This window comes from Coturnix japonica, chromosome 2, assembly GCF_054131305.1.
Source record: "Coturnix japonica strain WE chromosome 2, WE-NBRP24, whole genome shotgun sequence".
Taxonomy (NCBI): domain Eukaryota; kingdom Metazoa; phylum Chordata; class Aves; order Galliformes; family Phasianidae; genus Coturnix; species Coturnix japonica.
In genome coordinates this window covers 28,420,720-28,434,641 of record NC_140664.1, presented here as the reverse complement: position 1 = coordinate 28,434,641, position 13,922 = coordinate 28,420,720, and the positions used below count along the sequence as shown (strand labels likewise).

Here is a 13,922-nt window from a genome sequence, read left to right as displayed (position 1 = left end):
TCTTAGGCCATAAGTCTTTTATAATGCAGAGTTCTCACTTTTTGAAGACTATTTCCATGTAACTAAGACTAATGATTAAATACCCAATACAGATCTCTTTCTCCTCCAGTTTTCCCTTCTTGCTATACAAATATGCTTTCTATTCAAAGTCAGTGTAAGTGTGTGTGTGTCTGGGTCTTAAAACCATAATTTCATTATTACAAGTTTTCTAGGGAATCTGAAGCAAATGCTTGTGCGGTTACGTTACTCCGTTGTGACAAGAACAGGATTAAAAAGTCATTATCGAGGAAGAATGTATCATACAGCCTGGCATAATTGCTCTTCCATTACATAGTTTTGAGGTTCATTACGAAAAAATAAAAACCTCAAACCAACAAAAATCTGTAATTCATGATGTTTACACAAATCATAATTTACAATGTGAAGGGAAAGGAACGTTATGTGAAAAAATGCTATGCACATTTTTGTGCAGCATTCTACTGGTACATGAATCACACTTGTCTTTGGTTAACTCAAGGGAAATAATCCCAGTAATGTATGTAAGGCAGTCATGCCCACATGTCTGATGTTTTTTATATCCAGATTTCAGTGGAAAGAGAGATACTTTTTAAACAGATGGCAAACAAGCCCCTTTCCCCCCAACTACTTATAAAATTTAATAACACAGCTAATTATAGGACTGTATATGTTAATCCATTCATATGCTTGCTCCATATATTAATGTCACCAGTCAAAGAGATCTATGGAATTGCTGGGCAATGTCAGTTTAATTACATCCAGACAATATTCCCTGTACACTTAGCAGTATGCTTTTGAGACCAAACCTCTTAGGATTTCTGTTGGCAATTCAGTGCAAAACTAACATTAAATTCTTTAGCTGTAGACTGGCAAAGATATTACATAAAGCTGAAACACATCCAGAGGCCACATCTGCCTGGTCTAAGGTGATGCCCCATGTCACAGTTAGTCCCAAGACTCAGCAAATGAGTGAGGATGATCATTCTCTGTGGATTTTCCCCTTGGCCTGGCTATGTGAAAGGGCCGTGATTCTTTACCTTCTTCACTTCAAGCCATTGCACCTCTTCTAGTCCTTCTGTACTCACCAATCCACTACAGAGGATCAAGTCACTGCTGCTGAAAATACCAGACTGGATCTGCATTGATTTAACATGTCAAGCCACTTCGTACTACTGTGAGATGCTGGTTGACATCAGAAAGGACAAGAAGATGACTCATGGACCTGAGAAGCATCAGCTCTACCTTTGGCTGTAAGCAAGAGAGATCATGCGTGTTTCTTGGTCACATGTCTGGTGTTATTTTGCATGCATTACCACTAAGGTATGTGTGACGACATTGACACGCGAGGTCATAAGCAACTTTGAAAATGTGCCCATAAGAGGGGAGAGGCACACTAATTATCTGTGGGGACAATGGCTTATTTTGCTATGACTGACACTTTAGTGTACCTTGTGCCAATAAAAGCTTCACCTCAAGTGTCAGAAGCACTGGGTAAATAGACACAGGGTTCTTACATCACAAGCTCTCTGTATGGTAAGGAAAATGAGATCAGAACCACACCACTTCTCGGTTAGTTTTGTGTTTGTCATACATAAAAGATTTGTCAGACAGGAAGGTCTGGCTATTTACAGCCCCAGTTCTTTTTGTGTTGAATTCAAAGCATATTACTAATGAAGTACAAACATTCAGGTTAAAAAGTGTCAAATGTGTAAGAGAAAGCAGGAATACTGTCTGAAACATGTTAAACACCAAAAAGGGAAGAGAAAATTTAGAGTATCCACGTCCCATAATCTGTGGATCTGCCTTCATGTATCTGTTTGCTTTAAGTGCTCTTTGTGAGCACTTCAGAATTATTTAAAAACTTTAAAAAATGTATGGAAACAAATTTAGTCACGTATCATGGACTATTTCAGGAGAAAGAGAAGTCCCACAGATCACAGAGGGATTAAGTTGTGGGGATTCAGAAGAGTGAGGGCTGGGGAAGCCTGTTTCCATGCAAGTGCCATCCTCACCCTCCAAGTGTAGATGTCTCATTTAACTGTTTTGGCACCTGTTCATTTTCCATAAAATGCTGAAAACTGAAAGTATTCATGCTGTAGAATGTGGATGGAAGCTCATCTTCCTGTTTGAATTTCCCTGCTAATTTCTATCATTTTGATACTTTCACCCTTACAATTATTTTCACACAGACTTAAACCCTTGGAGCTGTGGGAAAAAGCAAAACTGCAGTGAAGTTACGTGCTCCCACACTACCCCCAAAAGACAGAACTTTTCTCCAGCCACTTCATATATCCCTACAGCCCTTGGCAGGGTGGAGGTTCTCTCACTCAACCAGGAGTGAAAAGATGCTGAAGTCTGCTGCACACACCACTTCTACTGCTGCCTTGTCACTGCAAAGCCACAATTCTGTGCAGACGTCTTCATGTGACAAACCTCCCAGGACATTTTTCCACTAACACCAGGCCAGTGACTCAAGCCTCTCTGCTACCTCTGTCTTCCTCTCGGACCTTGTCCCAATCCCATTGCTAGTCTGTTCCTTTAAGTGAGGGCAGCTTCCCTCTCCTTTGGTTGCATTCCATAGAATCACAGAATGGTTTTGTTTGGAAAGGACCTTAAAGACCACCTCATTCTAACACTGCTTCCGTAAGTAGGGACACCACATGCCAGACCAGGCTGCCCAAAGCCTCATCCAATCTCATCTTGAACATTTGTGAGGACAGAGTGTTTCTCTGAAGGATGGAGTATCTCTGAAGTTTGAAATCCTTGAACAATTTTCTTCCTGCCACACACAAATCCTATATTCTTTATAAAGTCTGTGGGCTGCTTTTAAAAATATAGAGTGCCCTAGCTGCGTGTCTCACTGGGCAGAAGGCCCACTGTCTGTCACCCTTGATGTCTCTCTTATTACTTGTTTCAGCTGGTTGTTTTCTCAGCATTTATAAGTTCTGCTGTGTTCCACACTTTCAGTTAAAGAGGAAAAACGCTCTCTATGTTGTAAGACTGAAACTGGCAATTGTACGCTTTGGTTTGCAGCATAAACAGTTGCACAAGGATTCATTGGCAACTTTCCCTTCAGTAAGGAGGCTATCAGCTAAATGTCACAGATGTGTCGGGGTCTTGCCAAGAGCTGGAAATGTACTGGGAATCTTCATAAAATGCCCTCAATTTTTATTTATTTTTAATAAAAGCATTCAAGGATCCAGCGGACACGTGCTTGCTGCAGCAGAGGATGGAGACTCTCAGAGCATATGGTCAGCATCTCTCTTGTGCATTCCTCCTTACCTCTGGAGTCCACTTCCTCACGCAACAAGCTGTGCCTCTCCCCACATTTGAAGCAAATCTTCCTGCTCCAAAAAACACTTCTTCCGTGTGGCCTATAAAGCTGAGCTTTTCCTTCTTGGTAACAGCATCACAAATAACATAAAACATTAAAAATGCCCTAACCCCTTGACACCTTCATATAACCAAAGCAACAGCATGATCTTACTGCTGAAACACTTGCCTTCCCTGCCCCTCATCACCAATGATCACGTCATGTTTTAACTATAGTTTAATCCTGCAAACACTTCCTACCCAGCAGAGCACTTACCAGTGTGTAAGCAGCCCACTGACATCAGTGGATTATTCCAGGTAGTAAGTCCTAGGAAAGCTAAAGAAGTGTTAGCACCACTGGGCCATTTGGTTTGCAAGCTCTTGGGGGATATTAGCCATTGTCTATAAAGAATCATGCACACGCATAGTGCCATATAAATAATTAATACTAACAGAACTCACATCAAACAAGCCCGTGTGGGAATTTATACCACTGCCTTTCCAGGCCACTAGAAGAAATAATACAGAATTATGGATCTCGGAGTTTGCCGTGCTTTGGGAAAGCATTTTCTTTTCCTCTGCACCACAGGAAATATTGAAGAAATAGGGAAGAAATACACAGGAAACATTTTAAGTTAATCCAAAATCTGACCAATATCTCCAAAGGAAAATTAAAGCACTTATCACTCTGTCTAACCTTTAATTGCATAACACAGGAGGTCTGGGTTTTGCCAAACTATTGACCGTTTTTATATTAAGATTTCTTTGACTTCAGGGAATGCTGCAGAAATTGTTCTTTGATGAAGGCCTTAAGCAATAACATAAAGCTGCTAATTTTATTTCCAAAGCACTTTCACTTTTTGCTCTCCTTTTCTTTCTGAAATACTGATAGGTTGAATCTGAATTAATTCAAGCTGACAAACAAAAGTAAAAGATTTAAACAGAGAGAGCAAAAATGCAAGCAAGAGCGGAGCTGAGAGGACGTGGAATCATGAAGGAATCTGTGATGTTTTGATACAACTTCTCAAATAGAAAAGCAACTAGGAAGGAAAAAATGCTAAGGTACATTTTAGTACATAATGCCCTTTTGACTTCAGACGTTATAGGTGTTTTGAGTCCAGAAAACCTTGAGACTGAGCCTGTTTTCTGAAGATGCTGATTATGTCATGGTCATGCGATGTTCAGACTTACATCACCTGTTGCAGAGAGGGAAGTTCATCAGTTGAGTGGAATAGTCATGAAGAAAGGTAATTTCCCTCTCAGTAATAGGGCTTATGCTTCGTTATGGGGAGGGTGGTACATGTATTTCATGTTCGTTTGCTTTACTTTCAAAGTGCTTCTGAAGACCAGACCAGGTTGTAAGAATGCACAGGGTGAGATTACTGTGCATTTTTGTCAGTGTCTTTGATTAGCAGGCAAAATACACATTTCCACCTTCAAAGAATACTTAACCAACAACATACAGAGGTCATTGGGCAACTTCACATCTCTGCGAAAACTATCTCACTCAAACAAAATAATTTAATATTCATGGTTAAGAGTCAAGGAGCTGAACATGAAAAGCTGACTTGTGATTAGCTTATATTGATATTTCACTAATCCACAGAAAAAGTTTGGAGCACCAACCTCTTGCATTCCACTCTATGAGTACCCTAAGTAATATGTATGCTGCCCAAACTGCTAAGAGACCCTCAACATGTACCTGGTGAGGCCTGGGATGTTTCTGAACCCATGCAGAAATGGAAAAGGTTCTGGGTGAGCTTCTGCCTTGAAGCAGAGACTGCTGGTGGACTTCAAGATCTTTTGTGTTAGATCCAGGGTACATCGAGACTTTTCCACACCTGGCATGCCCTCACGTAAGACAACTACATGTTTATTTATCAAGAATGTAGGCAAAGCATAGGTATGTATATAAATACATTGAGATATATATTGATATATAGATAAGTAGATATATAGTATAGAAAACATATTACACATACGTTCAAAAAAGTCCAGTAGTGTCCTCTTTTCCACAATCGTTACTTTATGTTTCTTCTTTAACTGAAACAGAATGTGAGGAACTTCTGCTTGTAGAAGAAAAAGCAAACCACAACTTTTTGGGAAGGGTTTGTTGGGGATTTTTTGGTAAGTAAAAATTTAATAGAAAGTAGCAAAAAATAATAAAAAAAAAAAAAATCAACAACAACAAACAAACAAAAAAACAAAGAAGAGTTCCTGATTATTCACAAGTCTTTGCTTCAAGAAAATGTTTGCACAATCTTTTTCAGATCTGTGTAGACATCACCTTCACACTCCAGACGCTTGCAAAGTCTGCAGTGCAACTTTGAACATAATGGTGTCAAGGCCTTGCAAGCGTCCTTCTTCCTCTGCAAGCCACTTGGTTTTCTCTAGAACTTCATCACCACTGGTAGATCTGCCAGTATTTCCAAAGCAGTTTCAGAATGAAAGGTGATACTGAAGACAATTGTGCCCAGCTGGGATCAGATTTTCAGAAGATGACATGAAAATCTTGTCTTTTCTGGTTTAACTGGGTCAGCGCTATTAACATGCTGGCCCTTGGGTTATTGTGTCTATGAGTTAGAAGAAACATTGAAATAGTAGCAACATCTTTGTGCTTCGTTGATCACATGCAACAAATATTTCACAATAATAAGAGCATCTTTGCAGTGAGCTGCATAAATCAGTTGTGCAGCCTGAGGCCTGGTGACTTTTCTTCTGCATGGAACTGCTTATTTTCTGTGCTTATTTAATTGTTTGCTTCTACCATCTATTGTATGTGGGAAATGTAGTCTCTGCTTACCAGATACCTACCTGCAGTATTTCTAATCCATCTGCAAACAATTCCCAACTTTATGAGACATCACTGGGGCTGAACTTGCAATCGATAGCCCCAGTGATACAAATAGTTAATAACTTAGTAAAGCCATGTGTAATACCTGGTCTGAGTACAGTTACTGTACTGCAGTCTGGCTTGGTACGTCTTCCTTGACAAGGAAAAATATCTTGCATCTCTTTTACTTTATACTTTGTTTCAGTATAGGGGAAAGTTAAGTTTGGTTTGCTTTCAGTTTATGGTAATACAAGGCAGGACAGCTCAGTGTAAGTTCTTTTGTCTTATCGCTATTATATTTGATCCAGCTACATGGCCTGAGGGGACGATATTTGATTAAATTTTTTGCTTTGCTGAGGTAAATGGACAAACTTCAGCTGATCCTGGAGTTGCCTTTCATTTTTAAAAAAATCAGGCATATCTCAGGAATAGGTAGTATAGTGTGTTATACCACATACGTTCGCATTTCATTTCTTCCAACCATACCAAAACATGTGTGCTCTTCACTTTGAACCACATGGGAAGATCTCTTGTCTTTAAGTCTAAATAACTGCAATAATAACAAACCTGTCTCGGGTCCAGTTCAACTACAGTGAACTGGGGGGACAGGGTATGGGTGGACAAGTAGAAAGGGACCATCTTGAAGCAGAGAATCACACTATATTGATTTCAATTTTATTGCCCTTGACTATTTTTAACAAGTAATGGTGGCTTATAAAAAGGAAAATATGCCACACACTTAATCACAAGCAAAAGTAAATAAGTAGACTTATGTGATCTGTTTTAATGTACAAAGAAATCTTAATATATCATAGGGAGAGGCACAACCTGCCTTTTGTTGGGTGAATTTTGCCCTCATTTATTGAGTGCTGTCAAATAAATCTCCACTGGCATTCAGGCTTTCATAAATACTGGTCACTGCAGATAGAAGGAAACTTTGGCCATTGAGTAAGTTATATTTTCAGATTAGCTACCACTCTGTTTTGTTTTCCTTCTTCTCATGAATCAATTATTGAAGGCTATTTAATTAAGAACAGATTAGAAACATTGTCATTGTTGTTCTTTAAATTTCCTTTGTACTGAAGTGCTACAGAGTTAAAACACCAAGTACAAAAGTGCACAGCCAACCATGACTAACAGCATACAGCAAATAACAAGCTGTATGATCAAACTTGAAAGCCAGTGCCGTTCATGTGGAATAATAGAAATCATACCACCACGACACTTGATACGCATCTGAACTACCAATGCGCACACACTTGCTCAGTCCATAAGATGCCTTGGGAATGCAGTTGCACACAGTCAAAAACCTGCATGAGAGGTAAATACCCAGAGGGAGGCTGCTCCCCATATCTCACACAGATGGTTTGTTGGCCACAGAAAGGGAAGGCAGGAGCCACTCAGGACATCCCTTCTGGCAGCTCTGTGGAGTATCCTTGGGGTGCTACAGCAAACACTGGTGTTGGTTGTTGCTGCTCTAGGTGTAGCTCACTGCTGATAACTTCCTGTGTTTCAGTGAGGAAGCTGACAAAGGACAATCACTGGCCTTTCCCATCTGTCACAGAACAACATTCCCCCAAAGAGTACAGAATTATGCAACAAGGTACTCAGGGCTCTGTCATGTCCCTGTCTTCACTGTCATTAAAAATAACCTTCCACCCTCTGCTGATTTTTCTCTGGGGGTGCAAAGGCCATTCTTAACTGAACAAAGAAAAAAAATCTTATCTGCTTACAAATGAGAATGGAGAAACCCTGTGTGTTTCAGGGAGAGGGTAGATTCTACAAGTGTATTCTTTTACACTGTGTTTTGAAACAAAAAAGAAAAACCACCAATCCTCTGCTTGTTAGCTGGAAAACAAATCCGGCTTAACATTTTTGCTCAGCTCTCACTGCAGGAAGTGGGAAACTTTCTGCTGCTTCATGGGGAATTGGAGCAAGCCAAAGAGAACAAGAAAAACATGCAGCCTCTCGCCAATAAAACGTATGTAGTAAAGGACTGTCAGGGAGATCAAGGGCCTCGCATACTCTTTAGTTAGGATTTGATTTCATTGTCATTTCAGGCCACCAAGAAGGGGATATTCCTGTAGTCACTCGTCCCAACTACTTCCATTCTGATGTTGAAAACCCAATGTGGCTCAGCCCCATCCACACGTGTGAGAGTGGAGAGATGGAAAGGGAACAAGAACTCATTATGCAAAGACCATCTAAAAAGGCCAACTGTTAGCACCAAATCTCTTAAATCCTGTAACTATCACTTCAGCCAGGTGAAATTATACACTAGGAGAATTTTCTGCTGAATTTGGTGGGGACAACAGCTGTAGGATAACTTCATCCCCACTGTGAATGGCAGCGGGGAGGGGAAGGGCCACTGTGATCAGCATCCCCTTCTCCAGCTCTGTGCCCTGCTGCTCACTGAGTTTACTGGAAGCAGCACATCTGTCCTTTTGGAAGTCGGTGCCTCATGTGTCAAAGTGAGAACAAAAACTTCCAGAGAGTGTTGATTTGTTGACAGGCCAGCGTGCAACTGGAGATGATAACTCAGATATAAAACCAACCATTTGAATTCCCGTCCTTCAAGCCCCATCAGATACCTTTATTCTGTGATGAGGCTTTTCCTGTGCAAGCTCTTAATTCACTGATCTCCAGAAGGTGTTGAAAAGATTTTCTGAGAGGGTACCTGAGGGTCTTATTTTCTCTGAAGCATAATTCCTCTCGATTAATGATGGTTGTAGCTCTAGAACTAATGATAATTTGTGCTCTGAGTCCTTAAAAAAGGGTTTAAAAAAAGCGCTCGACAGTGCCCACTGTATTCTGCTAGACAGGCAATGTCTCCAGCCTTATTCCTAAGTGTCAGCATGCACCCCAGATCCACATCAGTATGGCATTCACTCATCTATAAAGTGCCCTGGGTAGCAGGATGTGATATGTGGGATGCAGGCTAAACAGGCAAATATACTACTCTTCGTGCTTTGCGAACAGAAGGTTGGCCAAATCTCTACCTCAAAGACAACATAATCTAAAAATAATGAGAAATGACTAATTACTGACAAACAAAAAACAAGAATCCAACTCAGCCATTTTAGAACCAGTAAGAGCTTTCTAAACATACTGATCCTTTCTCAGTGTTCATCTCTGGCTAATTATTAAACAAAGTAAATGTAAACATTGCTTTGTTTCACATGCCCCTATTTACACACCCTTATCTGAATTTGGGAAGCAAAATCAGAAAACAAAGGGGATGCTGGAGGGAAAACAAACTCGTTTTCAAATCACTGGATTTAAGTCCTTCTCATCCGCTTTCAGATGCTGCCAGCTCAGACACAAAGAGGAACAGCTGTGAACCAACAAGACTGAAGATCAGAGATGAGTCGACCGGCTGCTGCAACATCTCTGGTACAAGAATTTTCCTTAGGCTCTTGGGAGGCTGCTAGGGATAATGCCAAACTACATTTAAAGTGCATTTCTATACATGTGTGTGTTTATACTGCAGGGTTTTCATTGAGAAATTTCTTGTGTGTGAGACACAGGTAGACAAATGGAAGTCTCTGCATTGGGACGGGAGCCTCAGAGTGCATTAGTAGCACTGAAATGACATAATGGAGTTCAGGTGCAGCATCTTGATGAGCTCTGCACAATGGTCTCTGTGCTCCCATCTGTATCGGCAGGGAGCAGGAACTCTTTCTTCAGATTTATGTCAGGAAAAGCTCTGTCTTAGCCTTCACTGGAGCCTCTTTGGAGAGGCTTTTAACCCGTGGCTTGGGAGATGCTTTAAAACTGCCATCTGCGTGTACTTTATCTCAGGATGCACAAAACCTTCTGACTTGTGATCATGACAATTTTTAGCTGGTCCTACATTTGGAAAACAGTCAGAAGTCCTGCCACTATATGGCCTCCCCAAAAGTCTACTCAGTGTTTCTATGGTTATGAGAAAAATAAGAAGCACCATCACTTCCCTCTCTCCCCAGATGGAGTGAGAATCAAGCATGACTTTGACCAGCAATGACACGGCAAAAATTTCACAGAGATGACCTTGCTTTACTGTTGTCTTGAATGGAGGAAGTCAGATGAGCCACCTTGAGTTCAGGCAGGGTGGCATGCATTTGGCTGCCATTTGCCCATTCAGAGCGTGGTGAGCTGTCCTGCATGCACACGCTGATGTAGGCTGCCTAGACTTCAGCAAAGTCTTTGACACAGTCTCTCACAGTATTCTCCTGGGGAAACTGGCTGCCTGCGGCCTGGACAGGTATACTCTCCTTTGGGTAAGGAACTGGCTAGAGGGCTGTGCCCAGCGAGTAGTGGTTAATGGAGTTAAGTCCAGCTGGCAACCCTTTACAAGTGGTGTCCCCCAGCTGTCGGTACTAGGGCCCATTTTGCTTAATATCTTCATTGATGACCTAGATGAGGGGATTGAGTGTACCATCAGAAAGTCTGCAGATGACACCAAGTTGGAAGGTAGTGTTGATCTGCCTGAGGGTAGGGAGGCCCTTCAGAGGGATCTGGATAGGCTGGATTACTGGGCTGAGGTGACTGGATGAGGTTCAACAAGGCCAAGTGCCGGGTCCTGCACTTTGGCCACAATAACCCCATGCAGCTCTGTAGGCTTGGGGCTGAGTGGCTGGATGACTATGAAGAAGAAATAGACCTGGGGATGTTGGTTGATGATGCTTGGCTGAACATGAGCCGACAGTGTGCCCAGATGGCCAAGAGGGCCAATGGCATCCTGGCCTGCATTAGAAATAGTGTGGCCAGCAGGAGCAGAGAGGTGATCATCCCCCTGTAGTCAGCACTGGTGAGGCCACATCTCAAGTACTGTGTTCAGTTTTGGGACCCTCACTACAAGAAAGACATTGAGGTCCTGGAACGTGTCCAGCAAAGGGAAACAAAACTGGTGAGGGCTCTGGAGTACAAGTCTTATGAAGAGTGGCTGAGGGAGCTGGGATTGTTTAGCCTGGAGAAGAGGAGGCTCAGGGGAGACCTCATTGCACTCTACAACTTCCTGAAGGGAGGTTGTGATGAGGAGGGGATTGGCCTCTTCTCCCAGGCAACAAAAAGGACCCGAGGAAATGGCCACAAGTTGTACCAGAGGAGGTTTAGATTAGACATAAGGAAAACCTTTTTCTCTCAGAGAATGGTCAGGCACTGGAATGGCTGCCCAGGGAGGTGGCGGAGTCACCATCCCTGGCAGTGTTCAAGAGATGTCTGGATGAGGAGCTACAAGATATGGGTTAGTGGCTGGTGGTAGCAATGGTTATGGGAAGATGGTTGGACTAGATGATTTTACAGGTCCTTTCCAGCCTTGTGATTCTATGATCCTGTGAGTGCAAGCTAACATCAGTGCAATCACTGGAGAATTACTGGATACATTTTTGTGGTTGTGACTTGGGGATGGCATCATGTTGGCAGCGTTATAGGTGCCTGAGCACTATGCACTACTGCTGACACCAGTGCCTGAATAAAAAGGTTTGCTGCTGCTGAGCATGGGAAGCTTTCCTCCTGCTGTGGGTGAGAAAGGATCAAGCTGCACCTTCACCTTCTGAGCAAACCAGTTCAAAGCAAAGGGTTTCTATGTAGTCACTGAACTGGGAACACACTGCAGAAGTGCTGCTTGTGCCAAAGAGACCATACTGCCAGTCTCCACGTCACACCCACCCAGCATGCTCAGCCTCCTGCCCTGAGGAGAGACTCATCAAGGAACCTGTTTGTCCTTTCTTTTGCTCTTGCTCTCCATGTGAGACAATGGTAATGCCATTTGTATTCTGCATACTGGAAGGTACTGCCATAGAACAGACTGAGCCTGTTTCTGAGCTCTTCTATCTGCTAAGATGAAGGAGGAACAGAATTTCTGCTCTTTCAGGCAGGTAAGGTATCACTGAGAAATACAGTGTGCAAGAGCTAGGTATTATACTCTGCTACCTCAATAACTTGAGTCTGCCAAGAGCCAAACAGCCCTGGAAACCTCCCGGTTCTGTGGAAACTGACCAGTCTGCTTGCTCCTGACTCTATTGCACATCAGAGAATCAGAACCTTGAGAAATTGCAGACTCTTAGCACAGAGGCTCCTCAGGAGTGTGAAACATACCCCTGAGAAATATGAAACAGAAAGAAGGACTCCTCAGTGTCAGAGACTGCTGTTTCTGTAAGAGCATGATACACATTACCCCACAAGCCCATCCTAGAGCTGAATCAATGCTGCTGTACCTTGCACCATTTCCTTACAGTGCTGCTTTCCTGAGTGAGTCAGCAGGGTTGTGATCCCTGGTTTACATGCTTCTGAAATCTTGTGCAATGTTGTCAGGACTGTTATGCAGTTGGCAGTTCCTTTATGTGTTTATTGCAAGTGGTTTGTAAAAATAAAATAGTTGTTTTGGACAAATAAGTGACATACATGCCAGGTTCACTGCTGTAACACAGTAGGTTTGTAGAAGGTGGCAACACGGGGAGGGGAAGACTGAACCCAGGTATTGGCATGGTAGCCAGTCCTTCATTTGTTTGTAATTGCTTTTTGTGCTGTTATTTCAACCCATTCTTTTAGCTGTCTGCCTGCAAGTGGTAAAGAAAGAGACGACACTGTCATTGTGCACATGAACTGATGTGGTTTTACTGCATTTGGCCACACACTGAAATGGAATATGCTGGTACAGAGCGCAGCCACAGGCCTTATCTCTGCTGCTGCTCCTTTCACAAAAGAACGATCTCCATATCAACGGTTTTCCTACCTTGGCTTGACAAGGTTGCAAATCCTACTTTTTGCTGTTGGTCAGAATGCAGAGATTAAAAACACTCAGTTGATGCAAACGGTGGGCTGATACAACACACAGATGGGGTGTAGATGTGCTTCACACAACAGAGAGCAGAACTGAAGGGGAACGTCGCCTGGAGGCAAGACGCCTCTTTAATTGACAATGGCAAGGAAAATCAAATACCATATTTGCTTTTTCCCGGAGTATATTGAGACTGATCATAACTAACATCTGTTCATGTTAAGCAAATACTTCTCATGATTTAAACTTCTGTTTGCATACAACTCTGAGTAGTGCATCTTAAAGTCATACATATTCATATAGAATGAAGAATGCATAATGTCTGCATAAAAAGATAAGCCGTATGACTATATATGAAGACAACAACTACAATTCTCACAGCACTGTCATTGGTTAATTTTAAAATATCCAAGCATTATTTAAAAAACAGTAAGCTGAACTTAAAACTACACTACGAAAAACTGTATAACTGAAACAATGCTGACTGGTTTTCCTCAGTATTAATCAATTTTAATGTTTATTCTTTTTTTTTTTCTTTTTTCTTTTTCTTTTTCTAACACTTTTGTTAATTAGTTGTTGTTGTTTTAACCTCCAGTAACATGATCAGATTTCTTCTGCCTCTGGGCAATTGAGTTATGCTCTGATCTCAAGTACTAAGGGAAATGTTCAATTTTGTTTTTTTCCACAGTTGAATAAACAGTACCATGTATACTATCTCTTGTGTTAGAATAGTGTTGTCTTCACATAAGACTCAAATAATGGTATTAGTCATTCATTTCCTTGTACACATACACCCTATTGCGTGTTGACAGGTTTATAAGGATGCAGTGGCAGCCGTGGGTGCTGGGAAGCTCCTAGACGACAGCCTTTGAATCCTTGCAGTCCTGAGCAATGGTGCCTGAGTTAGTCTGTTTATTGTCTGCTTTCTCTCCCAGATGCTTGACTTGTCTGAAAGATTAATACATTAACAAGAGTGGTAAGGTCCAGGGTTGCACATCT

General features: G+C 41.9%; 1 protein-coding gene across 4 annotated transcripts in view; it reads right to left on the bottom strand.

The window, feature by feature from the left end:
* STAU2 (staufen double-stranded RNA binding protein 2) overlaps window positions 1-13,922 on the bottom strand; it is a 196,987-nt gene that overhangs the window by 33,375 nt on the left and 149,690 nt on the right. For 3 of the 4 annotated variants that reach the window (XM_015855779.3, XM_015855780.3, XM_085539439.1), the window contains one exon: window positions 12,736-13,871. The exons of the other annotated variant lie outside the window; for it this stretch is intronic. In XM_015855779.3, coding sequence (XP_015711265.2) covers window positions 13,778-13,871 — 94 coding nt within the window. In that variant the 3' untranslated portion in view covers window positions 12,736-13,777. Of the gene's footprint in view, window positions 1-12,735; window positions 13,872-13,922 lie in introns of those variants that run through there. 4 annotated transcript variants of the gene reach the window in all.